This window comes from Dasypus novemcinctus, chromosome 6 (assembly GCF_030445035.2).
Source record: "Dasypus novemcinctus isolate mDasNov1 chromosome 6, mDasNov1.1.hap2, whole genome shotgun sequence".
Taxonomy (NCBI): Eukaryota; Metazoa; Chordata; class Mammalia; order Cingulata; family Dasypodidae; genus Dasypus; species Dasypus novemcinctus.
In genome coordinates this window covers 110807375-110832250 of record NC_080678.1, presented here as the reverse complement: position 1 = coordinate 110832250, position 24876 = coordinate 110807375, and the positions used below count along the sequence as shown (strand labels likewise).

The following is a 24876-nucleotide window of genomic DNA, read 5'->3' as shown; positions in this document are numbered from 1 at the left end:
CTGCAGCCTTGTATAATAATCCAAGTCATACAGGCCTAGACTGCAGTTGCCCAGAGAGACTAATGAAGCTCACGCCCCTTTCTTCCCTGCCTGGGGAGGAGATGAAGCTGCAGGTGTGGGCAGAAATCTATGCCATGCAGGCCCAAAATGATGACAGATGACCTGGTAGACTTCTGACTATTTGGTCCGTGCCAAACAAATGAACCCATAGTTACCCGGAGAGGCTGGTGTAGGGCCTGCCAGCTTCCTCTCTGCTAGAGGTGGGGCTGAAGCATAGGCTAGGACTGCAGGATGATCTTGGTGAAAGAAGCTGGTCCCTACCTTCACTGTAATTTTCAGTCAACCTGGCTTACCCTCATCCAGGGGGATGGAGTCAAAATGGTGGCTACTGGCCTCTTTCAAACTTGGACTGGCTCAAACTTTAGCAGTTCTTAGGATTATATTTGAACCCGCTGAATTTTCTAATTAGTAGTTGAATTTGGTGCCCAAACATGTCTTCCTGGTTTTTGGAAGTGGAACTTCCATTTCTAGACACAGAATAGCTCCTGACGTTGCAGGATATTTGTCTGGTCTCCTGGAAGCCCCAAACAGGTGTTTTAGACAGCTCTGGGGGATTACTAACTGCCCTGTAGCACAAGCTGACTCCAGGAGCTCCTTATTCTGTTGCCATTTTGCTGGTTGTCCCATCTAACAGCTTTTTAAACATTTTTGGTATTTGCAATAGCAGCTACCCACTTTCTTATTACCAAAATCTGTTCCAGTTTGCTAGGCTGCCAAAAGCAACATACCAGAAATGGGTTGGCTTTTAGAGTGGGGATTTATTTGCTTTCAGATTACAGTTCTGAGGTCTTCTTCCTGAAGACCACCTGCTGATGGTCCTGGACTCCAATGTATGTTGCATGGCACATGGTGCATCTGCTGGGTGTCCTTATTTCCAGCATCTTGCTTCTGTTGCTGTCTCTCTCTTCTTCTGAATTTCATTCACTTTAAACAACTCCAGTAATAGGACAGAGAACAACCCTGGGCTATGCCTTAAATGAAGTAACCTTATCAAAAGGGAAAGACCCTACGTACATTAGGTTCACACCCACAAGAATGGAATAGCTTTAAGAACATGCCTTTCTGGGGTCTATACAGCCTCAACCACAACAACAACACATGTACATACACACACACACAAACACATGCCAACACCCACATGCACATATATACACTCATGAAAGGCACACACACACAATTCACACACATACACACATGCATATCCACATACACACATGGATGTACATGCACATGCACACACATACCTCTGTCTACACTAGTGACACCTCAGCCCTTACCTCCCATGCAGACATTGGTAGGTTCCAGATATTTAATTTCGATGCAGCTCTTCTCAATTACCTAGAATCCACAGTGGGCAGAAGGGCAGGGTGTTAGCTGTGGGGAGATTCTCGACAAGCCCCTCCTCACTTTCAGCTTCTCACACCCATCGGGCTTCTCACGTCCAGTTTCCACTCACCTGGGAACTGATGCTTGACAGGGAGTTCAGATCAGGGACCCCAAACACATGGTCCTTGGAATGTGCAATTCCTTCCAGCTATGAGGGAGAGGAGGTGGTTGGGACGCACAGCCAGGGCATGGAAGGGGCAGCTGGTTCCACAAATGGGACAGTGCCTGGCCAACACGTCAGGGTCTGGGCAGTGTTTCCCTGGAACTAGATCCTTCATCTGCAGCAGAACTCATGGGGGACGGCCTCCACCCTCAGCTGGGGTGCAACTGAGCCTGCCAACTCCATCCTTTAAAGTGGACGGGGTAGACCCAAGTAATTGGGGGGGGAGGGTTAGGATGGCATCCCTGGGCTACCTGGGGAAAGCAGCCTCTGACACCTGCCCCCAATCAGGCTCAAGGGCGGCCCCTGCATTACCTGTTCTCACTTACCTGTTTTTGCTCAAAGTCGTTCGCACCAATGGTGAAAACGATAGCTCCCATCTTCCGAGCCTTTCGAGCCTAAGAGAAAGAAGGTGTTGAGTAGAATTCCCCAGAATCAGTGCAGCATAATGGCTGTAATGATGGATTGGACTCACTTCCTCCGCAGCCAGCCAGTCTGCCCCTTGAGGTATGTTTGCAGCCATCAGAGCATAGACCACTCTGGTGACCTTCCTACCTGGAGGACAAGCAAAGAGGGGCCAGGTGGGAATGGCACTTGGGGTGCACCAGGGAGCCATGGCAGCAGAACTGCAGGGCTGCCCATGCTGGGACACGGCCCAGTGCCCCACACCAAGTCCTCGCAGGCAAGGCGTGGGCAGCTCACCGGGATGCATGTGCCAGCCACCCTACTCTGCAGGCTTTCAGCAGAGAAGGGCCTGAGCCAGGACCCACCTGGCAGACAGGAGACTGAGCCCAACTCAGGGCCCCTTCTGCCAGGCTGCCCCACCCTCCCCCACCAGATGGTACCACCTGTGCCAGGAAGGGAAACCCAGCTCGTGCACCTGACAGGTGCAAGACTCCAGAACAGCAGGGAGACCACAGGCTGACCTGCTGTAATGGGTGGGCTGCAGGTTTAGGGTAAGCAATCCCTGAGCCGGGCTGGCCTGGGGGTTCCTGCCAGTGTCCCAGGCCCCAGAGCCCCTGGCCAAGGCCCTTGAAGGGGGACCATGCACCCAGCCAAGGGCTCTGCAAACCACAGTGCAGCCCCCTGAGAAGCCTGGAGGGACGTCAGTCCTGGTCTGAGGACAGCACCCAATACCATCAGGGAGGGAGGCACAGGGTGGAAGGAAGAAGAGCCGAAAGCCACAGTGCAGCTCAGAGGGCTCAGCAGGCAACAAAGGGTGGCAGTCGAGAAGACGTTCTGTAAATCAAACCTTATGTCTGCGTGGGGCCCTCGTCTGCTTCCTTATCTTTTCCCAACTGCAGATCAGAGAGGTAAGTGGCCTCACCTGGATGCACCTGCAGCCTCTCAAATCCAAAGGTGCAGGCAGATACCTTAGTTCTCGTAAAGGCGAGGTGGGTATTATCTTAGCCTCCTCGTACAGAGGAATCTGTAACTGGGAGACCGTAAGGAACTTCCTCCAGCTCAGAGCTAGAACGTAGGGGAGGGATCGGGACCCAAACGCACTGATGCCCAAACCCGGCTTTGCCCTGGGCCCCTGAGAACACAGAGGGCAGGAGGGGGCTTACCTTGAGAGCTGGATTTTCTCATCATCATATTTGCCTGCAACAAAAGAAGGAAATGTTGGACAAGGGGGTTAGATGAGCAAGGAGCCCTCTAAGAACGTGATACAGAGGCATGAACTCCCCAGGCTCCAGCAGCTGTACCTTCTCTAGTCCTACATTCACGTAGGAAGATGGCACCAGATTACGCTCACGCATGAGTCTCCGAAGACCTTGTTGAAGATATTCTCTGAAACGCAACATGGAGAAGGCAGTGGAGGTGGGCGTGGCCCTCCCACCGTCACTCTGCGTGGACGTGCAAGGATGCTGGTGCATCTCACATGCAGACAGGGCTCCGCTGTCCCCATGGGCTCGGCCTGGCTTGCTGGGTGCATCCCTGACCCACAGCACCCAGCCCCCAGCCCCAGGGGCCCTGCCTCTGACCGTCCACTCCACAGCGGGGGCATCCCTGCACATGCAGCTGCGAGGCAGCACTCACGAGGGACCAGTGTTTCTGTGGAACTCCTGGGGGACCCCCCGCAGGTGGCCCATGGGAGGCTGAGTTTGGGAAAACTCGTCCTGCTTCTCCACTGCCCACCCCCTCCCCTGTTCAGCAGCCCCCTGTGGGGGGGGGGCTCAGTGCCTCTAGATGCTTGTGTCAGTGCTAGAGGAAGCAGCAAATAGGCCTAAGAGGGTTCCTAGGCTTGCTGGGGGAGAAAGGCCGAAAGCTGGGAGGAGGGTGGGTTGTGGGCAGAGGGGAGGCAGTGTGGGTGGCCTCACAGGCCCGCCCAGCTCAGGAGGTGGGACTGGGGCCCCTCGAGGCTGGTGTGCAGGCTCCACCTCCCTGGGCAAGCCCTTCCTCCTGCAGGTGCCTCTTGCCCTAGGACCCCCCTCCCTGGTCTCACTCTCCTGACAGCCCAGCTGGGGCCACCCAGTCCCTGTGCTCTGGCCTCTGCCCCCACAGCAGATCCACCAGGACCCTGCACCTGCCACCCACGGCCACACGCTCTCCACACCCCCCAGGGGGTCGGGCTCCCTCTGCTCCCAAGTCCAGGGACCCTTCAGGCCCTACCCCACCCCTCTGCCCACCCCTCCTCAGCTCCGGCAGGGAGCACCTGTGGGAGCACCAGTCCCAGGCCGCCCCAGCTCTGCTGCAGGCCACGTGCCCCCAGGGCTGCTGCTTGAGGACTCAGGGCTCCCTGCACGTGTCCTTCCTGCACGGCTCCCGCAGCCTCCTGCCTGGGGGGGCCTTCCTGCCCCAGGCCAGCTTCCCCTGGACACCACTGCCCCACCCAGTAGCTTTCCAAGACTTGCTTCCTCCCACCTCCAAACCCACATGACACCCACTCCCCCTCCATGCTCTCACCCCTGCCCAGAGCATCAGCCCTTGCAGCTCCTCCTGGAGCACCATGGGGAGGCCTGGCCCCCCCGGCACCCCCCTCAGGTGCTGCCTCCTGCCTCCCCTGCTGCCCTGGCTTCCCTCCAAGGTGCGGGCAGCGTGCTCTGCTCCAACCCAGGTGCCACCCCCAGGCTGACATGTACCCAAGGCTCCTTTGGCTCCCCACTCGGGATGGGACCCCAGCACTGGCGTCCCCAAGTGCCTGGACCCTGCGGCCACCAGGCACTTCACCAGCCCCACTTCCAGGCTTTGTGACCCCATTCAGGCCACCGCATGCCCCCACCTGTGCCTGTCCCATGCCTGCGGGACCCTGCCCTTGGGCTCCTCTTTTTGACCCACTCTGGCTTCCCCAGACCCTTTGCTCCAGCACCCTGACTGCCCCCATCGTCCCGCCTGGTTCGGACCCTGCCCCCCCAAATCTAGAGGGGGATGAGCAGGCACAGAGCTGGGCTCACAGCACAAGCAGGGCTGAGACAGAACATGCACGAGTCTCCACCAGCCCCCCTGGGTCCCTGGACTCTTCAGAGACTCTGATGAAGGGACGTGCTGCCAGCGGGTGCTCGGGACAAGGGAGACAGGGCAAGGGGTGAGGAGAGAACAATGGGGGAGGCAGTGCCAGGTGCCAGGCGTCCCCGAGGAACCCAGGTCCTGGGTGAGGGCCAGCCTGACACTGGGGCTTGCTCCTCACTGCCCTGTGGGGCCTCTGGGTCCACTGAGGACATCCGGGGGTCTTACTCGTCTGACGTGAGGTCCATGGACACGTAGGCCTGAGAGTCGAACGTGATGAAGGCGATCCGCATTTTCGGGCTGCGAGGAAGCACCCACTCGTGAGAGGCCACTCACAGCTGGAAGCCGCACGCCCAGGCAGCCAGGCCGGGTCCCCGCCCAGCCGTCCCCTCCCCACCGCGTCTCACGTCTGGGCCCACTCCCCACCAGGCAGTGCCGACAACTTGAGTGAAGGACTTGGAGGCTTCACGCAAGAGCGGGTGCCAGGATGGCATTCTGCCCACCCCTAGAGCCCAACACCCCAGAAGACGCATGTGCACACCTGCGCACAACTGTGCACACCTGCGCACACCTGCACACACCTGCAGTGACATCAAGACCTGCACTCGCATCTCTGAGGCGTCTCCCTTCTACTGTGATATTCTTGCAGCTCTGTCCCTCCTTCCCCTCCCCCATTTCCCCTCCCCCATCGCCCCTCCTCCAACAATTAGCCCTCTCTGGGGAGCTGGTCCCCACCTCCCTGTCCTGGCCATGGATGGATTTTACTGAGCTCCCTCCCCTTGGCACCACCCCTTGGCCACCATAGGGGGCGTCCACTGGCATCTCTCCATCTGTCCTCTGCTCTTGTTCAGAGCCCTGGGCTCAGGGCTCCCACCCAAGGGACATGCAGGCCCCTGGAGGCTCCAAGGAATGTGTGCTCTGCCTGGCCGGGGCCGAGCTCCCACAGCCCAAGGGGCCCGCAGCTCGGAGAAGCCATACTTCTTTAATTTATTGGAGATGTCAGCAACAAATCTGTTTATGCTCCTCCAGCTTTTCCCCACAAACGTCGACCTGAGGACAAGAGGGCATGGGTCAGGGGGACGAGGTGCCCTGTTGGGCAAGCAGAGTTTCTACCTGTCCCCCAATTCCAGCAGCCTCTCTAACAGGCGCCTCCCTCCCGGACACAGCCTTGGAGAGCAGCAGCCCTCAGGCCCCATGGCACATCTGGTGAGCAGGGCAGGGGCGCCCCCAGCCTGTTTGCCCAAGTCAGAGGAGCTTCCTGGACCAGGACCTTCCAGTGCTGAAGCCAAGTCAGCCCCAGGCAGATGGAGGTATGGACACTGGAGGAGCCGAGAGGGCCAGGATGGGGGTGATGGATTGGCTGGCTGAGCCCATCAGGTGCTGACCAGCAGGGAAAGCCACAGGCCCTCCTGCCCACACTTTCAGGCTCTTTCTCCCTCTGAGTAAATGGAGAAGCTTCTCCAGGTTGTGTTCAGTGCCTGGAAGAAGAGAGGTGGTTGGAGGAGGCTGAGGCTCAGAGCCCCTTTTGGCCAGGTGAGAAGCTGCTCATATCTACGTATCTCCCCTGGGTTCAAGGTCATTGCACATCCACAGATCTGTTGTGTACAGCTTTGTGGAGCTGGGCATGACTCAGGTTATGGAAGGAAGTGGTAGGTGCCTGGGTTCCTTGCAGCCCTGCAGTCTGAGGGCCTGCAGAGGTAAGTCATGGGGGCAAGGCTGGCCCCAGGCCTCCTTATTCCCTGCTGGCTCTCTCCCTGGATCTGTGACCACTCAAGTCCCCCCTATTACATGCATCAGAGGGACCAACCCACAGGGAGGCCCTTCCTTTCCCTTCCAGCAATTAATGTAACTTTGGGCAGTTTGGAGCTCTGTATCCCATAAAAAAAACATGTTCTGAAACTAAATCCATTACTCTGGGTATGAACCCTTGAGGATAAGGACTTTGATGAGGTTGCCTCAGTAGTATGTGGTCCAGAATGGGTCCTAATCCTGTTACTGAAGACCTTATAGGTAAGGTCACAGAGAAAAAGCCAGAAAGGGAGCAGCTGGAAGGTAAAAGTCAACAGAGCCTAGAAGAGAAGAGGGAGACCAGGAGAGGCTGCCATGTGCATTGCATCATGATGTAGGGGCTCAGGACGAAAGACCTAAACAGCCTGCCCTGGGAGGCCAGTCTTCGGGAAGAAAGCATCATCTTGGCTTGGACCTCTCTAACATCAAAACCATGAGCCAATAAATTTTTGTCTTTATTTTTCAATGTTACATTAAAAAATATGAGGTCCCCATATACTCCCCACCCCCTTACCCCACTCCTCCTACAACAACAACCTCCTCCAACATCATGGGACACTCACTGCACTCGATGAACACATCTCTGAGCACTGCTGCACCACATGGTCAATGGTCCACATTTAAGACCATACTCTCCCCCAGTCCACCCAGTGGGCCATGGGAGGACACACAATGTCCAGTAACTGTCCCTACAGTATCACCCAGGACAGTTCCAAGTCCTGAAAATGCCCCCACATCACATCTCTTCTTCCCACTCCCCACCCCCAGCAGCCACCATGGCCACTTTCTCCACCTCAATGCCACATTTACTTCCATCACTAATCACAATTCCAGAATAGAGCATCAGCAAGTCTCCTCTAATCCATACTCCACTCCTCCATCCTGTGGACCCTGGGATGGTTATGTCCACTCCACCTCTGTATCAAGAGGGGGCTTAGCTTCCACTTGGATGATGGATGCAGTTCTCCTGTTTGCAGTTGTAGGCACTCTTGGCTCCCTGGTGTGGTGGTTGACCTTCTTCACCTCCCTGTTAGCTGGCTTTGTGTTTAATCCAACCCACTGTATGGTATTTGCTTTAGCAATGAGGAAACTAAAACAAATCTCCATGTCCTGTTTACAGACATTGCTATACACGCAAGAGCAACCTTCTCCTCCCCTCCCTCTTTACTGCCTCCTCTAGGCTGTGTCTAAAACGGTCAGCAGAGCAGCGCTCCAGGGTGTATTCACCAAATACAATGAATGTGCCTTACTGATAAAAGAGGATGTTGATGTGGGAGGAGTGGGGGTGGGGGGTGGGGAGTGGGGAGTGGGGTATATGGGAACTTGCATTTTTTAACATAAGAGTTGTGTGATCTATTTATCTTTTTTAAAAAAAATTTTAAATAAGTAAAACTGCCAGCAGACAATGAGGAAACTAAGGACAGATGGTTCTAAAGATATCAGGACTATCATTTATGGGGTATTTATATCCCAGGCACTTTTTATGCATGACTTCCAATTCCAGGACAACCTGATGACCGGTGTTACTACCATTTCACAGATGGGATAACTGAGGGTCAGGCAGGTCAAGTCGTTGGCCACACTTTCTGGGGCTAGCATGGATAAGAACCCGTCTCCAATCACAAAGCACCTGCTCTGCCTTTTGCAGGAGGTGCAGGCACTCTGGGTCTTCTCTAGCATTGGACAACTTCTGGACTGCAAAGCTCTAGCTTCTGAAAAGGCACTCACAGTACAGACTTTACCCTTCTCAGCCCACAGGAAAAAGTACAAGGCCCCTCCTTTTCCTAGCTAATGCTAACACTTCTCTCTACTCTTCTCTTCTTGCCCTGACTGAAAAGGGCCTTCCAAAGAATTACAATTACAAGAATATTTATAGGAAGCAAGAGTCATCAACTCACACACACCATCTAGGAAAGTTCCCAGTTTGAGATGATTTTGAAGGAGGTTCTAGGCTACAGAAAGAAAGCAAAGGCTTATGGCCAGTAGAATGAGTCACGGGATACCCAAAGACTGGAGAAGGACACAGTGTGGAATAGCAAAAAGCTTCTGGCACAATGAGCCATGATAGTGTTTTTGTGCCCCCCTTTTAGATGAGAATGGACAAAGATGGTCAGACACTCGAGGAACACCTCAGCTCTTAAAATTTGTGACCAAAATATCAGTACCTACAGCAAAAACCAGAAAAATTCAGAAGAATCGGTGAGCAGGATAAAATGTAAAAATTCTGCAATTCATAGTCTCAGAGAATTAAGAGAATATCTATGAAAAAATCGGGAAGCTAGTTATATAAGAGGGAAGCTTCTACATAATCAGAAAGCATGGGAAACTAAAAGATCCCTGAAGTAACAAGATAAAAAATAAACATAACAAATCATTAAAAACTAAACACCATAATAAATAGCTCAGCTATAAACAATATATTGTAATTGCAAAGTAAGCAATAAATACTTAGTCTGAAATTATTTAACTCTGTTAGGAAAATGGAAGAGTTCAAGAGATAATATGTAAACTTTAATAAGAAACTGTACTCAGTACAACCATGTTATCAGAATAATGTGCAACATGCTCACAAAAGAAGAGGTTTTGCAAGTGGCTGCTTCTGGAAGGTAGGATTGGAGGTCAGGAGATGGGAGGTTAATTTTCAGTTTAGATGGGGCCATTCCTGCAGGGTATGAAAATGTTGGTCCATGCAAGGAAACCTGACCTAAAATTCAGAGTTATCTTCACAGTGTCTCCGTAAAGAATGTGTCCCTGGGCACTGGACATGTGTGAGTGGAGGTAGATTAGCAGTGCAGTTCTATCCCCAGGTGGAGATTGAGCCTGATGACCTGTGAGGTCACTAACCACTCTGTGAGCTGTGAATCCTGAAACCAAGCAGCAAACAAGACAGGGTGGAAAAAATATGTTTCAGCATCAAGCCTGTACCTTCCTCCTGATCTTCCCACTGCCTGAATATACTGAGGTCAGACCACAAAAGCCACATGGGGCCATTGGCCTGCAAGGGCATCCAGTGAGCTGCTAGGTCTCAAGCATCTTGGGGAGAGGCCCCAACATTTGGCTACTAGGACTGTCCGGAGCAGGCTGATGCTTCTTGGGCAGTGAGATGACAACTCCCAGCAGGAAGTGGTGGATGGCAGGAGTGTCAGAGGAAAGGACAGGAGGCAGGCAGGTGGGACCAGGCATCCCATCCAGCCTTTACCCTGGAATGCCCTTTATTCCACACCTGCACATCAGCCACAGGCACCTCCTTGTGGCCTTGTGAGGGGTCCTGAGAAGGTGAAAACAAGAGAACCTGGATGGCCCTCTGAAAGGGAGAGCACAGAGTAACTGCTGCCTTGTCTGTCTCTGTTCATCCTTGTGCATCTGCTGCCTTCCTAAGGTCAGTTCCTGGAAACTGACTTAATCCAGCAGTACACCAGGATCTCAAAGATGCTGAGGAAGGGGGTACAAGTCACAGCCAAGGCTGTAGGGAAGCTGTGCGGCAGCCTATTTCATGGGTTGAAAGAATTTTGTTGGAAGACTCCAGGCTCACTGCCTCGGGCCGTTGGCTAGATCTCTGCTGTGACACTGGCTCAGGCCTGGTGTGAACTGGGGGTTCCAGGCTGCAGCCCCCTGAGGCAAGCTGTGTGAAGCCTCAAAGAAAAGATGGACCAACTGCATGTCACAGGCCAAAGGGAGATGAAGGGACACTCGGAGATGCCCAGGAGAGGAGCAGGACAGGCAGGACCTCTCCCCTTTGGAAGAGAATTTAGGACAGGTTCTAGATCTGTCATCAGCCTATCAGAAGCCGCTCCTCAACCATCTACTCCAGGTTGCGGTCACCCCTCGGGCTGAAGTGTGGCCTGGCGGGGGAGCGGCCGCGGCAGGCCAAGCCACTGCCCCCATAATAGGGTGGCTGGTCGGACTCACCGCCACCCCTGAAGGGAGCTAGGCATGGGCGCAGAGTGCCCTCGGGTCTCCCCTTCTCGGCCGCCATGCTTCCGCGGCCGCCCCTCCTCCTGGATGGTGCCAACGATGCCTTGTGGGGCGGCACCCTTCTTCTTCTTTCTCCCTGCGCAGGCGCAGGGCGGAATATTCCAGTCTGCCCTTTTCCCCTCCCCCGACAGCAGCAACAGCCAGGCGTGGGCGGAAAAATCCAATCTGCCCTTTTCCCTTCCCCCGACAGCAGCAACAGCCAGGCGTGGGCGGGAAACTCAAGTCTGCCCTCTACCCCAGCAACAGCAGCCACCAATCCCTAAACCCTGCCCCTTCCCCCAGCAACAGCAACAGCCAATCCCTAATCACCACCCCTCCCCCGTCCAGTACCGCCCACTGACCTTTCGCTGGCAACCAATCAGAACAGGGCATGGCTTCGACCAATCAGCCTTCCCCAGCCCTTATAAAACTGTTGCCTCTCCCTCAATAAAGTGGACTTGCCTGTTTACCTTGTCTCCGCGGTAGTTCTTCTGCCATGCGCCCTCCAGTCCTGAGAGCCCCCGACAAGGGCCTGGCCTCCCTTGTCCCCAGTTTGTCGCCTGCTTCTCTGGGCGACCCCTTCGTCGCTGGCTTCGCCGGGTGACCCCGTCAGCCGAACCGCGCAACCCCTTGTGAGACCGATCTCTCGTCTGCTGCCAGACCGACCCCTCGTCCCAAGCGGGACCAACCCCTCGTCCAGAGCTGGATCGACCCCTCGTCCAGAGCTGGACCGACCCCTCGTCCGCAGCCAGACCCCACCTCTACCGACCGAGCAAGCCGCCGCACCAGGTCCAAGAAAGAATTAACCAGCTGAAATCCTTTGGCCTTCCTTCAGTTAAATCCCCCCCCAAATTTGGCTGCAAACCCCAGAGATGAAGAAGTGACAGGACAGTCCAAATCCAAAGCACTCATGGGGAGGCTGCACAGAGAGCTGGTTAAGAAAGAACCAAGGGATTTTACATCCTGACCTTGAGATCCCCAAGCATGGAGAGGGGCGGGCCTGGCTCACATCCCACAGAGCCTGGCCTGGAACCCAGGTCGGGACACCTGGCATGTGCTCTGAGGCTTGTGTGCTGCCAGAAAAGAGCCATGTCATGGGCAGACAAAGGGTGTGGGTGGGTACTGTGGTGCTACAGAGAGCGGAGGGGGGTGGGGGCAGCCCCGGACGTCCCTTCCCACCTCCCTTGCCTGTGGGGCTATCCCCCCACCAGGGGGCTTCGGCGTGGGCCCTGGAAATGCAGAGGCTATCCCAGCTGCAGGGATCTTGGCCAACAGCTGAGGACAGGCACAGTCAACCCAGCAGAGACCCAGGCGAGGGCTTCCTCACTCAACCTGAGCCTTTCCTTTTCCGCGAAAAGAATCAAGAGTGGGCCTGCCTCGTTCTGGTCGAAACCTGGAAGGATAAAGCTGCAACTGAGAAGGAACATTCCTTCCTTCTTCACAGGGTCGAGGCACCGGGCTGCGTTCCTCCAGGTGTTGCCATCCAGCCTGATGGAGGTGGGGCTGGAGACTGAGGAGGAATGTCAGTGTGGGGCCCTGGCTCACAGCCCCCAGAGCAGAAAGTCAGGCAGGGACCCTCAGGGACTGCAGCACGCCATCAGCAAATACTGGAGACTTTGGGAAGAGCATGTCCTTGATTGGGCCTTAGTGTGGGACTTTGAAACCTGTGAGCCAATAAAAGGCTGTTCTAAGCTAACTCATTGTGTGCCTCAACAGTGTCGGCAAACCAAGACAGATTTTGGTACTGGGAGTGGGGTGCTGCTTTTAAAATTATCTAAACATATGGAAGTGGCTTTAGAATTGGATAATGGGTGAGGGTTGGAAGAATGTGAAGCACTTGATTAAAAAAAAAAAAGCCTAGATTACTTTGAAGAGACGAGTGGTAGAAATGTGTATATTAAAAGTAAATTGTATACAATTTCTATTTGGTTTGATCCTAAAGTTTTGGTAAGGAATGGTGGCGATGGTTGCACTGCATTGTGAATGTAATTAGCAACACTGATTCATAGCCCTGAATTACATTATGAATGTGGGTAAAGGGGAAATGTCAGGTTGTAAATATGTTACTAGATTAAATTTTTTAAAGAAAACTTAGGACTGTACAACTCAGGCAGAGAACCAAATTGTAAACTATGGACTACAGTTAATAATACAATTATAAAATGTCCTTTCATGAATTGTAACCAATGTAAAACACTAATGTAAGGTATTAATAATAGGATGGTATATTTGAATTCTTTTTCTTGCATGATTTTTCTGTAAGCCTACAACTGTTCTAATAAAAAAAGAGAAATTGGCAAACAAATGTTTCTGGTGAGGGTTCAGAAATAACTGAAAGGTGTAGAGAAAGCTTCTTATCAACTTAGAGAATACTTGTATTGCAATGAACATAATGTTTATAGAAATATGGACATCAAAAGTGCTTCTGGTGAGGCCTTAGGAGGAAATGATGAATGTGTTCTTGGAAACTGGAAGAAAGGCAAATCCTTATTATGTAGCAATGAACTTGGTGAAATTGTGTAGCTAAGCTGGATGGAAGACAAAACTTGTAAGTGAGCTCTTGGATGTTTAGCTAGGAAATTTCCAAGGTAAGTGTGGAAAATGCTGCCTGGTATCTCCTTGCTATTTTTAGCAAATTGAGGGAGGGAAAACAAGTCTAAAAGGAACCAGCTATTGATGCTTTGGAAAGTTCTCAGCCAATCAAGACAACATATTCTGATTAGGCACGGAAACAGCTCTATTAGGGCCCTCCCCAAGATTGGAGGAAGGGAGCTCCCAAGAACACGGTCCCTCAGGAGGCTTTGGTTGAACTGAAATTTGCAAAGATGAGGTGTATGACTCATGGATCCAACCAGCCACTTCAGAGGAAGTCAGGCTTGGAAATGCATTTATCCAGGAAGGATCTGTGGGAAATCCTTTTGTCTGGTAGCATGGGCACTCTTGAACTGCATGCAAAACTGACAAGAATTTTGAGAATTTTCTGAGTACAGGCACTGCCAGCCTTGGCACAAAGGGTCAGAGATGGGACAAAATCAAGAAAAAATGACTGCAGGGGCAGAGCCATGGGAGCAGAAGTCTGGGCTAACTTCTCGTTTGCACTTCAGTCCTTGCTTCCATCCTTCCTCCTTCATATCCATTCTCTCCACAGATGCCAAAGGCTCTTTTGAAAACACAAGTCTGACCCACCACACTTCTGATGAAGGCCTCCTTTCAGTGACCCCCAAATGCCCTTGAGATGAAGAGCAAACCTTATTCATGGCCCCAGGTCCCTGCCATCTGGCCTGTCCTCTCCTCTTCCTCTTCCTTTCTCCCCTTCCTTCTTTAAGCTCCTAGACCACCTGACATCTGCTTTCTCTGGATCTCTGCACAGGCTTTGCCCTCAGCATGGAGTTCCTTCCCTAGGACTCAGAGGTGCCCCAGTCAAGGAAGTAGGCACACAGTAGGGGCTCACCCACATTTTCCAAGTCCATCCAGTGTAAACACCTGGTCCCCAAATCCTGGGTGTCCCTGAATGGGAGTGATAACCAGAGACCCTCCACACAGCTAACAGATTTTTTTTTAAATTCCCCCCACCCCTTGCAGCTTGTTTGTTGTCTGCTTTCTGTGTCCATTCACTGTGCTTTCTTCTGTGTGTCTGTACATTTATTTATATTTATTGCCCCCCCTTTGTGGCTTGCTTTTTGTCTGCACTCTGTGTCCATTTGCTGCACACTCCTCTATGATTTTACTTGTCTCCCTTTTAGTTGCGTCACCTTGCTGGGTTGGCTCTCCACGGTGTGCAGGCGAGCCTGCCTTCACAAGCCTACCACCATATGGTAGACGGGAGCCCAACTGATTGAGCCACAGCCGCTTCCCTAACAGATTATTTTTGCCTCCAAGACCACATCAGCAGCTCCCAGGGACCCCAGCCATTGGTTTAGGACTGGGTCCTGGAGTTGCACACTCCAGAGTTTCTATTCTGTCTCCAGGTCTTCCTTCTAGAAGTGTCAACAGATCACTTTCAGTCCATGAGCCTCCTCCTCTCATTCTCTACAAAGTAAGGGTAATGCCATTTACCCACAGTGTTGTCAGACACTCAGTCAGGGGCGTTCACTTCCTCCTTACACTTACCCCAGTCCAGGCCACAACTCACCTTCCCCACTCAAACTGTCAAAAATTTCATGGCCTCTGCTTTCAATATGGGTTTGGAATGTGGCCAATTACCATATTCTCCACCAACCTATATCCTCCCCATCATCTTCTCCAACCCCCACGTGAATGTGCGCCGAGCTCAGGAAAGAGGGCACATTAGTTCCCTGGGGTTAAGAAGTCCACTGTGGTCCTGATAAGACTTCTGCACCCACCTCTGGCCACATGCCACCTTGAGGATATGCAATGTGTATACAAGGGTGATTTCTTTGGCAAGCTCAGCATATACTCCATTTTCATAATCCAGTAGCATCGTGGACTGGCAATTGTATAGACTGAGTTTGAGAAAGGGACCATGTAGAGCATCATCAATCCTAGGGTCTGATCTGGGCCATAGGCAACTTGAGTTGCTCACCCTGTCCCCTGCCCTCCAAGGATACCTAGAGGTACCTGTGCTTCCTCCCCTCTTTTAAGAAGCCAAATGAGAGCTATTAGGAGCAAAATAGTAAAATAGGAAGTATTAAAGAATCTTCCCTCCACCTCAAAAAAAATGAGCTAGAAAAAGAGAGTGTAATTAACTAGGGGGTAACCCCAAAACCAGATCAGACATTCAGAACAATGATGGGAGTTCAGGATGTAAGGAAAGACTGCCAATAATTCAGTTTTTGTAATGAAGACTAGAAACCATGAGACCTGCAGTGCTGGCAGTGGAGGTGGCACAGCTATGGCAATATGTCATAGATTCTAGGAGTAGCTGGCTGTAGTCACTGTGGGCAGAGGAAACATCATTTCTAAAAGTCTGGCTGGAGGTCAAGGTCAGTTTGGGAAATCCTGAGACACCAGCACACATGCTAAGTTCAGTCTGGGCCCACTCAGCAGAAGGGGGTTCTGGTAAAGATCCAAGCATCTTTATATTTGGTCGGTATCTGTGATGGTTAGACTAATGTGTCAACTCAGCCAGGTAATCGTACCCAGTTGTTTGGTCAACCAAGCACTGGGCTAACTGTAGTAAAAGGGCATTTATAGGCTTTAGTCACCACTGATTTTACTGCATAGATAGCTGATTACATCTACATCAGTCAGGGAGATTTCTGTCAGCAAGGAGTGACACTTTATCTAATCAGTTGAATTCCTTAAAAGGGGAAGTGATTCAGCACTCAGAGAGAATTTCCCATCTCGTCTTTGGACAGCCAACATCTCCCAGAAACTCATCAAGGACCTTCATTGGATGTTCATCAGAGCCATGCTTTGCAGCCTGCCTGTGGAACCTGGACGTGTGCAAACCCACGGTGACATAAGAGACTCTTATAAAATCGCATACTATTGACAGATATCTACTATTGATTTTGTTTCTCTAGAGAACCCTGACTAACACAGTTTCATTTCTCTTTTTGTGTGTATTTTCTGGTGGATGGGTCATGAAGGACCTGCAGAGACACAAGCCTTGATTTTGGCTTTCCTGGCAACAATAGCTTCCAGCTTTCCACTGGCATCTACTTAGAGAATTAAGGGGTGGCAGACATTTTTGGAAGGGGTGAGGGTATGTTTTTTTCCTTATTATTCTACCCCCTCACTTTTTTGTCTTTTATTTGATCTGGAAGACTGAGGAAGGCAATAGCTAGCCTGCAGAGTGACCACAATACTCGAAACTCAAAATGTCCAATTCTCAACCAAAAATTACAAAAATGCAAGGAGAGAGGAAAGTATGACTCATTTGCAGGAAAAAATGAATTCAAAAGAATCTTTTAACAGAGGAATCCCAGTCACTTGGATTACTAATCAAAGATCATAGATCAATTCTCTTAACAGGACAAATGAACTAAAGGAAACCAGGAAAACAATATATTAACAAAATTATTATTTCAATCATGAGACAGGAATTATAAAGAGGAATCAAATAGAAATTCTTGAACTAAAATTATTCTAACATGAGGAAAATTCAATAGCATGGACAGACTGAAACAAGAAGAAAGGATCAGCAAACCAGAAGATAAGACCATTGAAATTATGCAAGTTGAGAAGCAGAAAGAAAAAAGAATGAAAAAGTGAAGAGAGTATAAGGAAATGGTAGGACAATATCAAGTGTACCAATTCATATGTCATAGGAATCCCAGAGGTAGAAGAGAAAAAGTGGAAGAAAGAATTCTAAAAGAGATAATTGCCAAAAATGTCACAAATATGATGAAAGATAGAAATAAACTAATCCAATAAGCTCAATCAACTTCATGATAGATAAATTCAAAGAGATCTACATTAAGACACATTTTAGTGGAAATGGCAAAGCCCAGAGATAAAAAGAGAATCTTGAAAACAGCAGGAATGAAGTGATACATCTTGTAAAAGGGATGCTTAGGAAGATTAACATTTGGTTGTTAATTCAAATATATGGAAGACAGAAGGCAATGGCGTGAAAGATTTGAAGAGTTGAAAGAAAAAAATGACTGTCAAAGGAAAATAATATATCTACAAAATTTCTCCTCAAATATGAGGGAGAAACTGTGATATTTCCAAATAAACACAAACTGAGGAAGTTCATTACAAATAGACATGCCTTATAAAAATGTTAAAGGAACTCCTTCATATTGAAAGGAAAGAACACTAGACATCAACTCCAAGCTGTTTGAAAAATAAAGACCTGTGGTTTAGTACATATATGGCTAAATGTAAATGTCAATATTACTGCATGTGTCATTTGTAAAACCATCTTTTATTTATTATATGGCTTAAAGTTCAAATGCATAAAGTCAACCATAGTGATACATTATAGAGCACACATGTAAGAAGAACCTTTCAATAAATGTAACATAGGGAAGGAGAGAAATAGGAAAAGGTTATGTGTAAACTATTGAAAATAAACTATAATAGATCTATTATGTCAAATGTGATCCATATGTTAATCACAAAAATGTCCAAATTATCTACACAAATGGAAATGAGAAGTGATTTAAAATGGGTCATGATAAAGGATCACCTTAGCAAAAAAAGGTAGATAATAATGGAGCAAAGGAGGGATAAAAATGGATGAGACATACAAAAAGCAAGTAGCAAAATGCTAGAAGTCTTGCCTTTTAAATAAATACCTTAGTCTAAATGAATTAAACACTCAAATATAAAGGTAGAGATTGGCAGAAAGAATAAAGAAGCATGATCCAACTATATGCACTTACAAGAGACTCATTTTTATTCCAAAGACACAAATAGGTTGAAAGTGAAAAAATGAAAAAGAATGTCCCAAGCAAATTATAACCAAAAGAGAGCTAAGATGGATATCTGATATCTTTCATATCTGAAAAAATATATGGTAAGCAAACACTCTTACAAGAAACAAAGATGGTTATTATATATTGCTAAAAGAGTCAATTAAAATAGAAGATATAACAATTATAAAACATATATGCATGTAACAACAGGGCCCCAAATACATGAAGAAAAAGTAGAAAGAGCTGAAAGGAGAAATAGACAGTTCTATAATAATAGTTTCAACACACCATTTACCATAGTAGATAAAACATTGAGACAGAAAATCAGCATAGAAATAGAAAATTGAAATAGCACCATAAACCACCTAGAACTAAGAGACATATATAGGGCAATTTACCCAACGACACAGAACACATACATCCTTCAAGTGCACATGGATCATTCCATAGGAAGACCATATGTTAGGGCATAAGACTTGTAAATTTTAAAAAATGAAAATCATACAAAGTAACTTCTTGGAGCACAATGGAATGAAGCTAGAAATCAATAACAGAAGGATCACTGGAAAAATTATAAATATGTGGAAATTAAACTACAAACTCTTCAAAACCAGTGGGTTGAAGAAGAAATCACAGAGGAAATTAAGAAGAGATCTGATGTGGGGGCATTTTCAGGACTTGGAGTTGTCCTGGGTGGAACTGCAGGGACAGATGCTGGACATTGCATGTCCTGCCATGGCCCACGGGGTGGAGTGGGGGAGAGTGTAAACTACAGTGTAAACCATTATCCATGTGGTGCAGCAGTGCTGCAAGATGTATTCACCAAATGCAATGAATGTGCCACGATGATGAAAGAAGTTGTTGATGTGGGAGGAGTAGGGTGAGGGGAGTAGGGGATATATGGAGACTTCATATTCCTTTAATGTAACATTTTTTTTAAATTAAAAAGGTAGAAAAAAAGAGAAAATACTTAGAAATATTTTTTTAAAGCCAACATACCAAAATTCATGGGATAGAATGAATGCAGTGCTGAAAAGGAAATTTATAGCAATGAATTCCTATATGAAAAAGAAGAGAAAAATCTCAAATCAATAACTTGACTTCACATTCTGATGAACCAGTGAGAGCAAAATAAATTCAGTGTTACCAGAAGGAAGGAAATAATTTCTATATTAGACCACAGATTAATGAAATGGAGAATGGAAAACCATTTGAGACAATCAATGGAAATAAACTTGGGTTTATGATAATTGGACAAAAAGGACTGTATTTTACCTACAGTGTCAAAGAAAAAATATACAAATAACTAAAATCAAAATAAAATAGTGATGTCATTACTGACTTTATAGAAATAAAAAGAATTATAAAAGAGTACTCTAAACAATTTTATACCAACAAATTAGAGGGCCAAGGTCAATTAGAAAAAGTCTTAAAAATACATCAACTACCTAAACTGACTCAAGAAGAAAGAGAAAATCTGTACAAATCTATAACAAATAAAGACACTGAATAAACAGAACCATTCACCAAAGGTCCAGGAATAGATGGTTTCAATAGTTAATTCTACCAATACTTCAAGTACAAAATAACACCAATCCTTCTCTGATCCTTCCAAAGCATTCAAAAAGAAGGAACACTTTATAATTCATTCTATAAGGCCAGCATTACCTGGATACCAAAGGCTAATAAGGAAAGAAAATTACAGAGCAAGTTCCCTTGTGAATACTGATGCCAAAAACTTGAACAAAATGCTAGCAAACTGAATCCAACAGCATGTGACAAAAGATTGTACCCATGACCAAGTGGTATATATCCCAAAATTCAAGACTGGTTCAATATATGAAAATCAATCCATGAATAGAATGAAGGAAACAAAAACACATGATCATCTAAATGGATGCAGAAAACACACTTGGAAAAAAACCAGCACCCTTTCTTGATTAAAACACTTAGAATTCTAGGATTAGAAGGGAACTTTTTCTTTATGATAAAGGTCAATTACTAGAAAATGACCTTAAATAAAAGGGCCAACTCGGACCAGCAGAATATCTCAGTCTACATATAATACCAGGAGTTAAAAATGCTTTTTGACCTGAATAAAAGGGGGAAATGGAAAGGACAAATGAGTTCATATGGCTATGAGTCTCCAAAAAGAGCCAGGAGGTTATCAGAGGGGTTGCCCTTCCACACACCTCAGCAGAGTCCCAGAGACAGATAAAGTAGATACAATCCCAGGTACTGGTTCTTCTCAGGGCTACAGACACCCACAGGTTCTATGGTCATGGCAGATGGAGTTCAGTGCCATGTCAGTTGGCCCTACTTTGGAGTTTGTGTTTCCGTGTGATGGAGCTGGACTCAGATGTGATCTTTGTCCACAAGTCTCTCCTGTTACTTTTACCAGAACTGTAGTTGGTGCTGGGGTTTAATGTATACCCAGGGGACCTGAATCTCTGGACTGACCATGTGATAGCCAGGCCGTGAGCCTCAGCAGACTTGCAAATCCTACACTCTGGTTTATTGGACTTACCCCACTCAGCCAACAAGGTGAAGAAGGTCAACCACCACACCAGGGAGCCAAGAGTGCCTACAACTGAAAGCAGGAGAATTGCATCCAGCATGCCTGTGGAATCTAAGCCCCCTCTTGATATAGATGTGGAGTGGAAACAACCATTCTAAGGTCCACAGGATGGAGGGATAGAGTATGGATTAGAGTGGAATTACTGATATTCTATTCATGAACTATTGTGATGAGTAATCGAAGAAAATGTGGCATTGGTGTGGAGAAAGTGGCCATGGTGTCTGCTGGGGGTAGGGAGGGGGAGGAACAGATGTGATGTAGGGTGTTTTCGGTACTTGGAGTTGTCCTGGGTGGTGCTGCAAGGACAGTTACCGGACATTGTTTGTCCTCCCATGGCCCACTGGGTGGACTGTGGGAGAGTGTGGGCTATGGTGTGGATCATTGACCATGAGGTGCAGTGGTGTTCAGAGATGTATTCACCAAGTGCAATGAATGTCTCATGATGATGGAGGAGGTTGTTGTTATGGGGGAGGAGTGGGGTGAGGGGGTGGGGGTTATATGGGGCCTCATATTTTTTTAATGTAACAAAAAAAATAAAGACAAAAAAGAAAAAAGAAAAACTCGCATCTAACATCTTGCTCAATGATGAAAACTGAAATCTTTCCCCTTAAAATCAGAAACAAGATAAGGATGCCCATTTTAATCATGCTATTCAATATTCAATATTGTACTAGAAGTCCTAGCCAGAACAATTAAGAAGGAAGAAGAAATAAACTGTATCCAAATTGGAATCAAGAAATTGAACTATCTATTTTGCAAATGATGTTGTCTTTTAAATAGAAAAGCCAAGGGAATCCATAAGAAAACTACTAGAATTAACAAATTCAGCAAAGCAACTGGGTACAAGTTTAACACATTAAAGATCAATTATGTTTCTATATACTAACAATGCACAATCTAAACACAAAAATAGGAAAACAATTCCAGTTATGACAGCATATAAATGAATAATATATCTAGGAATAAATTTAAGCAAGGATGTAAAATCTTTTATAGTGAAAATTTCAAAAGAGAATTGAAAGATATTAAAGAAGGCATAAATGTGTGGCATGACAAATCCCATATCCATGGATTGAAAGAGTTAATATTGCCAAAATGTCAATTCTGCCCAATAGAATCTGTAGATCCAACACAATCACTGTCAAATTACAGCAGCCATTTTTGCAGAAATGGAAAAGCTGATCCTCAAATTCACATAGAACTGCAAGGAACCTCAGATAACAAAACAATTTTGAAAGAGAAGAATTAGGTTGAAAGCATACCGTTTTCCAATTTCAAAATACACTACAAAGTTACAGTAATCAAAACAGTGTGGAACTGGCCTAAAGATAATGCATCGTTGGACCACTGGAATAGAATTGAAAGTACAGAAATAAGCCCAAACATATATGGACAATTGATTTTGTACAAAATTGTCAGTAACACACATATGTGAAAGATTAGATTCTAACAAATGACATCATTAAAACCTGGATATCCCCTTGCAAAGGAATGAGGCTCGACTCCTACCTCATATCATATACAAAAATTGACTCAAATTGGATGAAGGTCCTAATTATAATGGCTAAAAATGCAAAGCTCTTTGAAGAAAACAATCTTTATGATATACTATTTGGCTATGGAGTCATAGATATGATGCCAAAGTATGAACAACAAAAGAAACAATATGTAAGTTCCATTTCATGACAATTAAAACTAATTCATTAAGGCAGTATTAAGAAAACTGAAAATATTTTACAAAATGGGAGAATAGCGGCAGATCATAGACTAATAAGGGTTTAATGTCTAAAATATACAGAAATTTTTGCAATGCAACAACAGAAGCATAAAAAACTCAGTCAAACAAAAGGCAAAAACTTGAACATACCAAAGAAGATGCACAAATGAAAAATAAGCATATGAAAAGAGCACCTACATCATTAGCCAGTAAGGAAATATAAATGCAAACTAGGTTTATGTGGCCTTGACCAACCCACTTAGCCCCTCCAAGCCTTAGTCGCCTCATCCTAAAAGAGGGGAATCGAACACACTCCCTCAGTTGTCAGGGACTAAAGTGTCTAGTACGTTGCTTATCATGTAGTAAGTGCTCAGTTAATGTGATTTCACACACCCCTGGTGCCAAGCTCCTCCTCCAACCCTGGCTGGGCTGTGCCCCCACTGGGCCAAACAGCAGAGCCTGGGAGAGCAGTAGGATGGCTGCCCAGCAGCGGGGGGCCCTCTGGCCTCACTGCCCTTTCCAGAAAGACTAAACTAGAGAGGCTGTCATCCCCTCCAGATCCAGCCGTCCTCCAACCCTGATCCACTCTCCAAGGGGGCGTCAACCAGGCGAGACCTGTCCAGGGTGTGTCAGAAGTCCCCCCACTAGGCAGAGGAAGGGATTCTCTTCCAAGATCTGCCTCCATCACTTGCTCCTGGGTCCCTCACTCACCCCTGGGGCCTCACCCCTCCCACCCAGACTTGGATGGACACCCCCGTTTGCTCCTCTCCATTCCAGGGCTGTTTGGAGGATGAAAGAAGACAACCACGGTGAAACCGTAAAGTGCTCCAGCAGAATTACCATTGGTTGCACTTCCATTACTCTTCAATGAATGCAAAGTTCACTGTCAACCCAACAGGAGGAGCTGAAGGTAGAAGCAAGACAATCTCTCCAAGGCTGACCCTGCACCTCCCTTTCCTTCTTTGGAAGGACAACCTCACAGGGGCCAGGAGGTATGTGAGCCACTGCCCAGGGGCCAAGGCCACAAGCAGACCCGCCAGCTGCTCCTGAAAGTGACTGTGAAGAAGGAAGCAAAGCCACCAGAAGAAGCAAAGCAAAGGATTTTCCAAGCACCAGCGACACTTAAAATACCCAAAGAAAGCCACGAACCTGCTTCTTTGGGACCCTGTAAAGCCAGAAGTCTTATAGACTAAAGATCAGCCCACTTGAAGGCCACTTAAAAGAAGGGACAGAAGCTTCAGAAACATTGTGGTGGCTTATGTTCCCTTCCTTATAAAGAACTAAAAGAAAACAGTTTGACAGCCAAGAGATTTCAAATGGAGTCAGGAGGCCACGCGGGAGGTGACTCTTAGGCAGGTCTCAGGTGTCACAAACCACTCGAGTCTGCAAAGCCTCAGGCACAGGCTCCTCAAAATCTCAGGGGCATCCCCACACCAAAAAGCAAAGCGCAATGAAAGGACTCAGCTAACTCCTAACATAACCCCAACCATCCTCCAGCCACAGTCAACTTTTGTGCTCGTCTTTTTCTTTGAAATCTCTTGCTTGGAGATGCCACAACACAACACTACTTGGGGTGCTCCCTGAATCTCTGCTCCCCGAATTGCCATTGAGGCCAAATGAACGTCTTGGTTGCCTTGCATCTTAGTCTATTTCTCAGTAGAAACCTCCAAAGGAAAAGTATCTGGACACAAAAGCCTGGAGCATCCTTCTGCCTCGGGAAACGAGGCGTTCCCAGAGCCACCTCTCTTGCGACTGACCCCTGGGCCTCCCGCAGCGCCCACAAAACAGGGGCTCCCCAGGCCCTGGACCCAGGCAGAACCTCCCTGTGGAGCCTGGACCTGCTCCAACAACCCTCCCCGCCCCCCACCCCCACCCCCAGTGCACCAGGCGCCCCCAGCAACTTACTTGTCCAGGACGAAATAGAGATCCAAGGAGGGCTGGCAGGTTCCCAAATCCCCTGTATTCTGGAGCCACGTGCCCCTCCCGCTCCGAACGTGATGGGGTCTGCCCCCCACGCTCAACACCTGCAGCTGCAGGAGCAGCAGCAGCAGCCATAAGGGCGCTGGCCCGGGCGCCCGGGGAGCGCGGCTCCCCATCCGTCTGGTATCTCTGGAAGCCTGGAGTCAGGCCCAGCAAGTCCACCAACGTCTCTTCCAAGCGCTACCTCCGCCTCTGCGCGTGCTCAGCGGCCGCCGGCCCGCGCCTCTAGCCTAGACACGCACGACCTCGCCACGCACCCACGGAGCGCGCCAAGCAAGACAGCGACTGGCTCTGGGAACCAGCCGCAACTGCCTGCTCGCCCCCTTCCGCCGCCCCGGGGCCAGGTTATTACGACGGCCATGAGGCTGACGTGGCCCCTTTGTGACCTGCAGCACTGCGGGGCTGCTCACAACTGCAAGGGGGAGTCACAGGATCTGTGCGGGGTGGGAGGGGGCTAAAGAGGCGCCCCTTTCCCCCA

The 24876-nt window shown here is 48.3% G+C and overlaps 1 protein-coding gene across 1 annotated transcript in view; it reads right to left on the bottom strand.

The window, feature by feature from the left end:
- The window catches only part of LOC111760983 (anthrax toxin receptor-like), a 58040-nt gene extending 33545 nt beyond the window's left edge, over window positions 1-24495 (bottom strand). The window contains exons 1-9 of the mRNA XM_071215571.1: window positions 24324-24495; window positions 6032-6103; window positions 5282-5353; window positions 3313-3397; window positions 3175-3208; window positions 2082-2161; window positions 1936-2004; window positions 1517-1594; window positions 1338-1398 (exon numbers count right to left, since the gene is read on the bottom strand). Of these exons, the coding sequence (XP_071071672.1) occupies window positions 1338-1398; window positions 1517-1594; window positions 1936-2004; window positions 2082-2161; window positions 3175-3208; window positions 3313-3397; window positions 5282-5346 (472 nt within the window). The 5' untranslated portion in view covers window positions 5347-5353; window positions 6032-6103; window positions 24324-24495. The remainder of the gene's footprint in view (window positions 1-1337; window positions 1399-1516; window positions 1595-1935; window positions 2005-2081; window positions 2162-3174; window positions 3209-3312; window positions 3398-5281; window positions 5354-6031; window positions 6104-24323) is intronic.
- Between the last annotated feature and the right edge of the window lie 381 nt (window positions 24496-24876).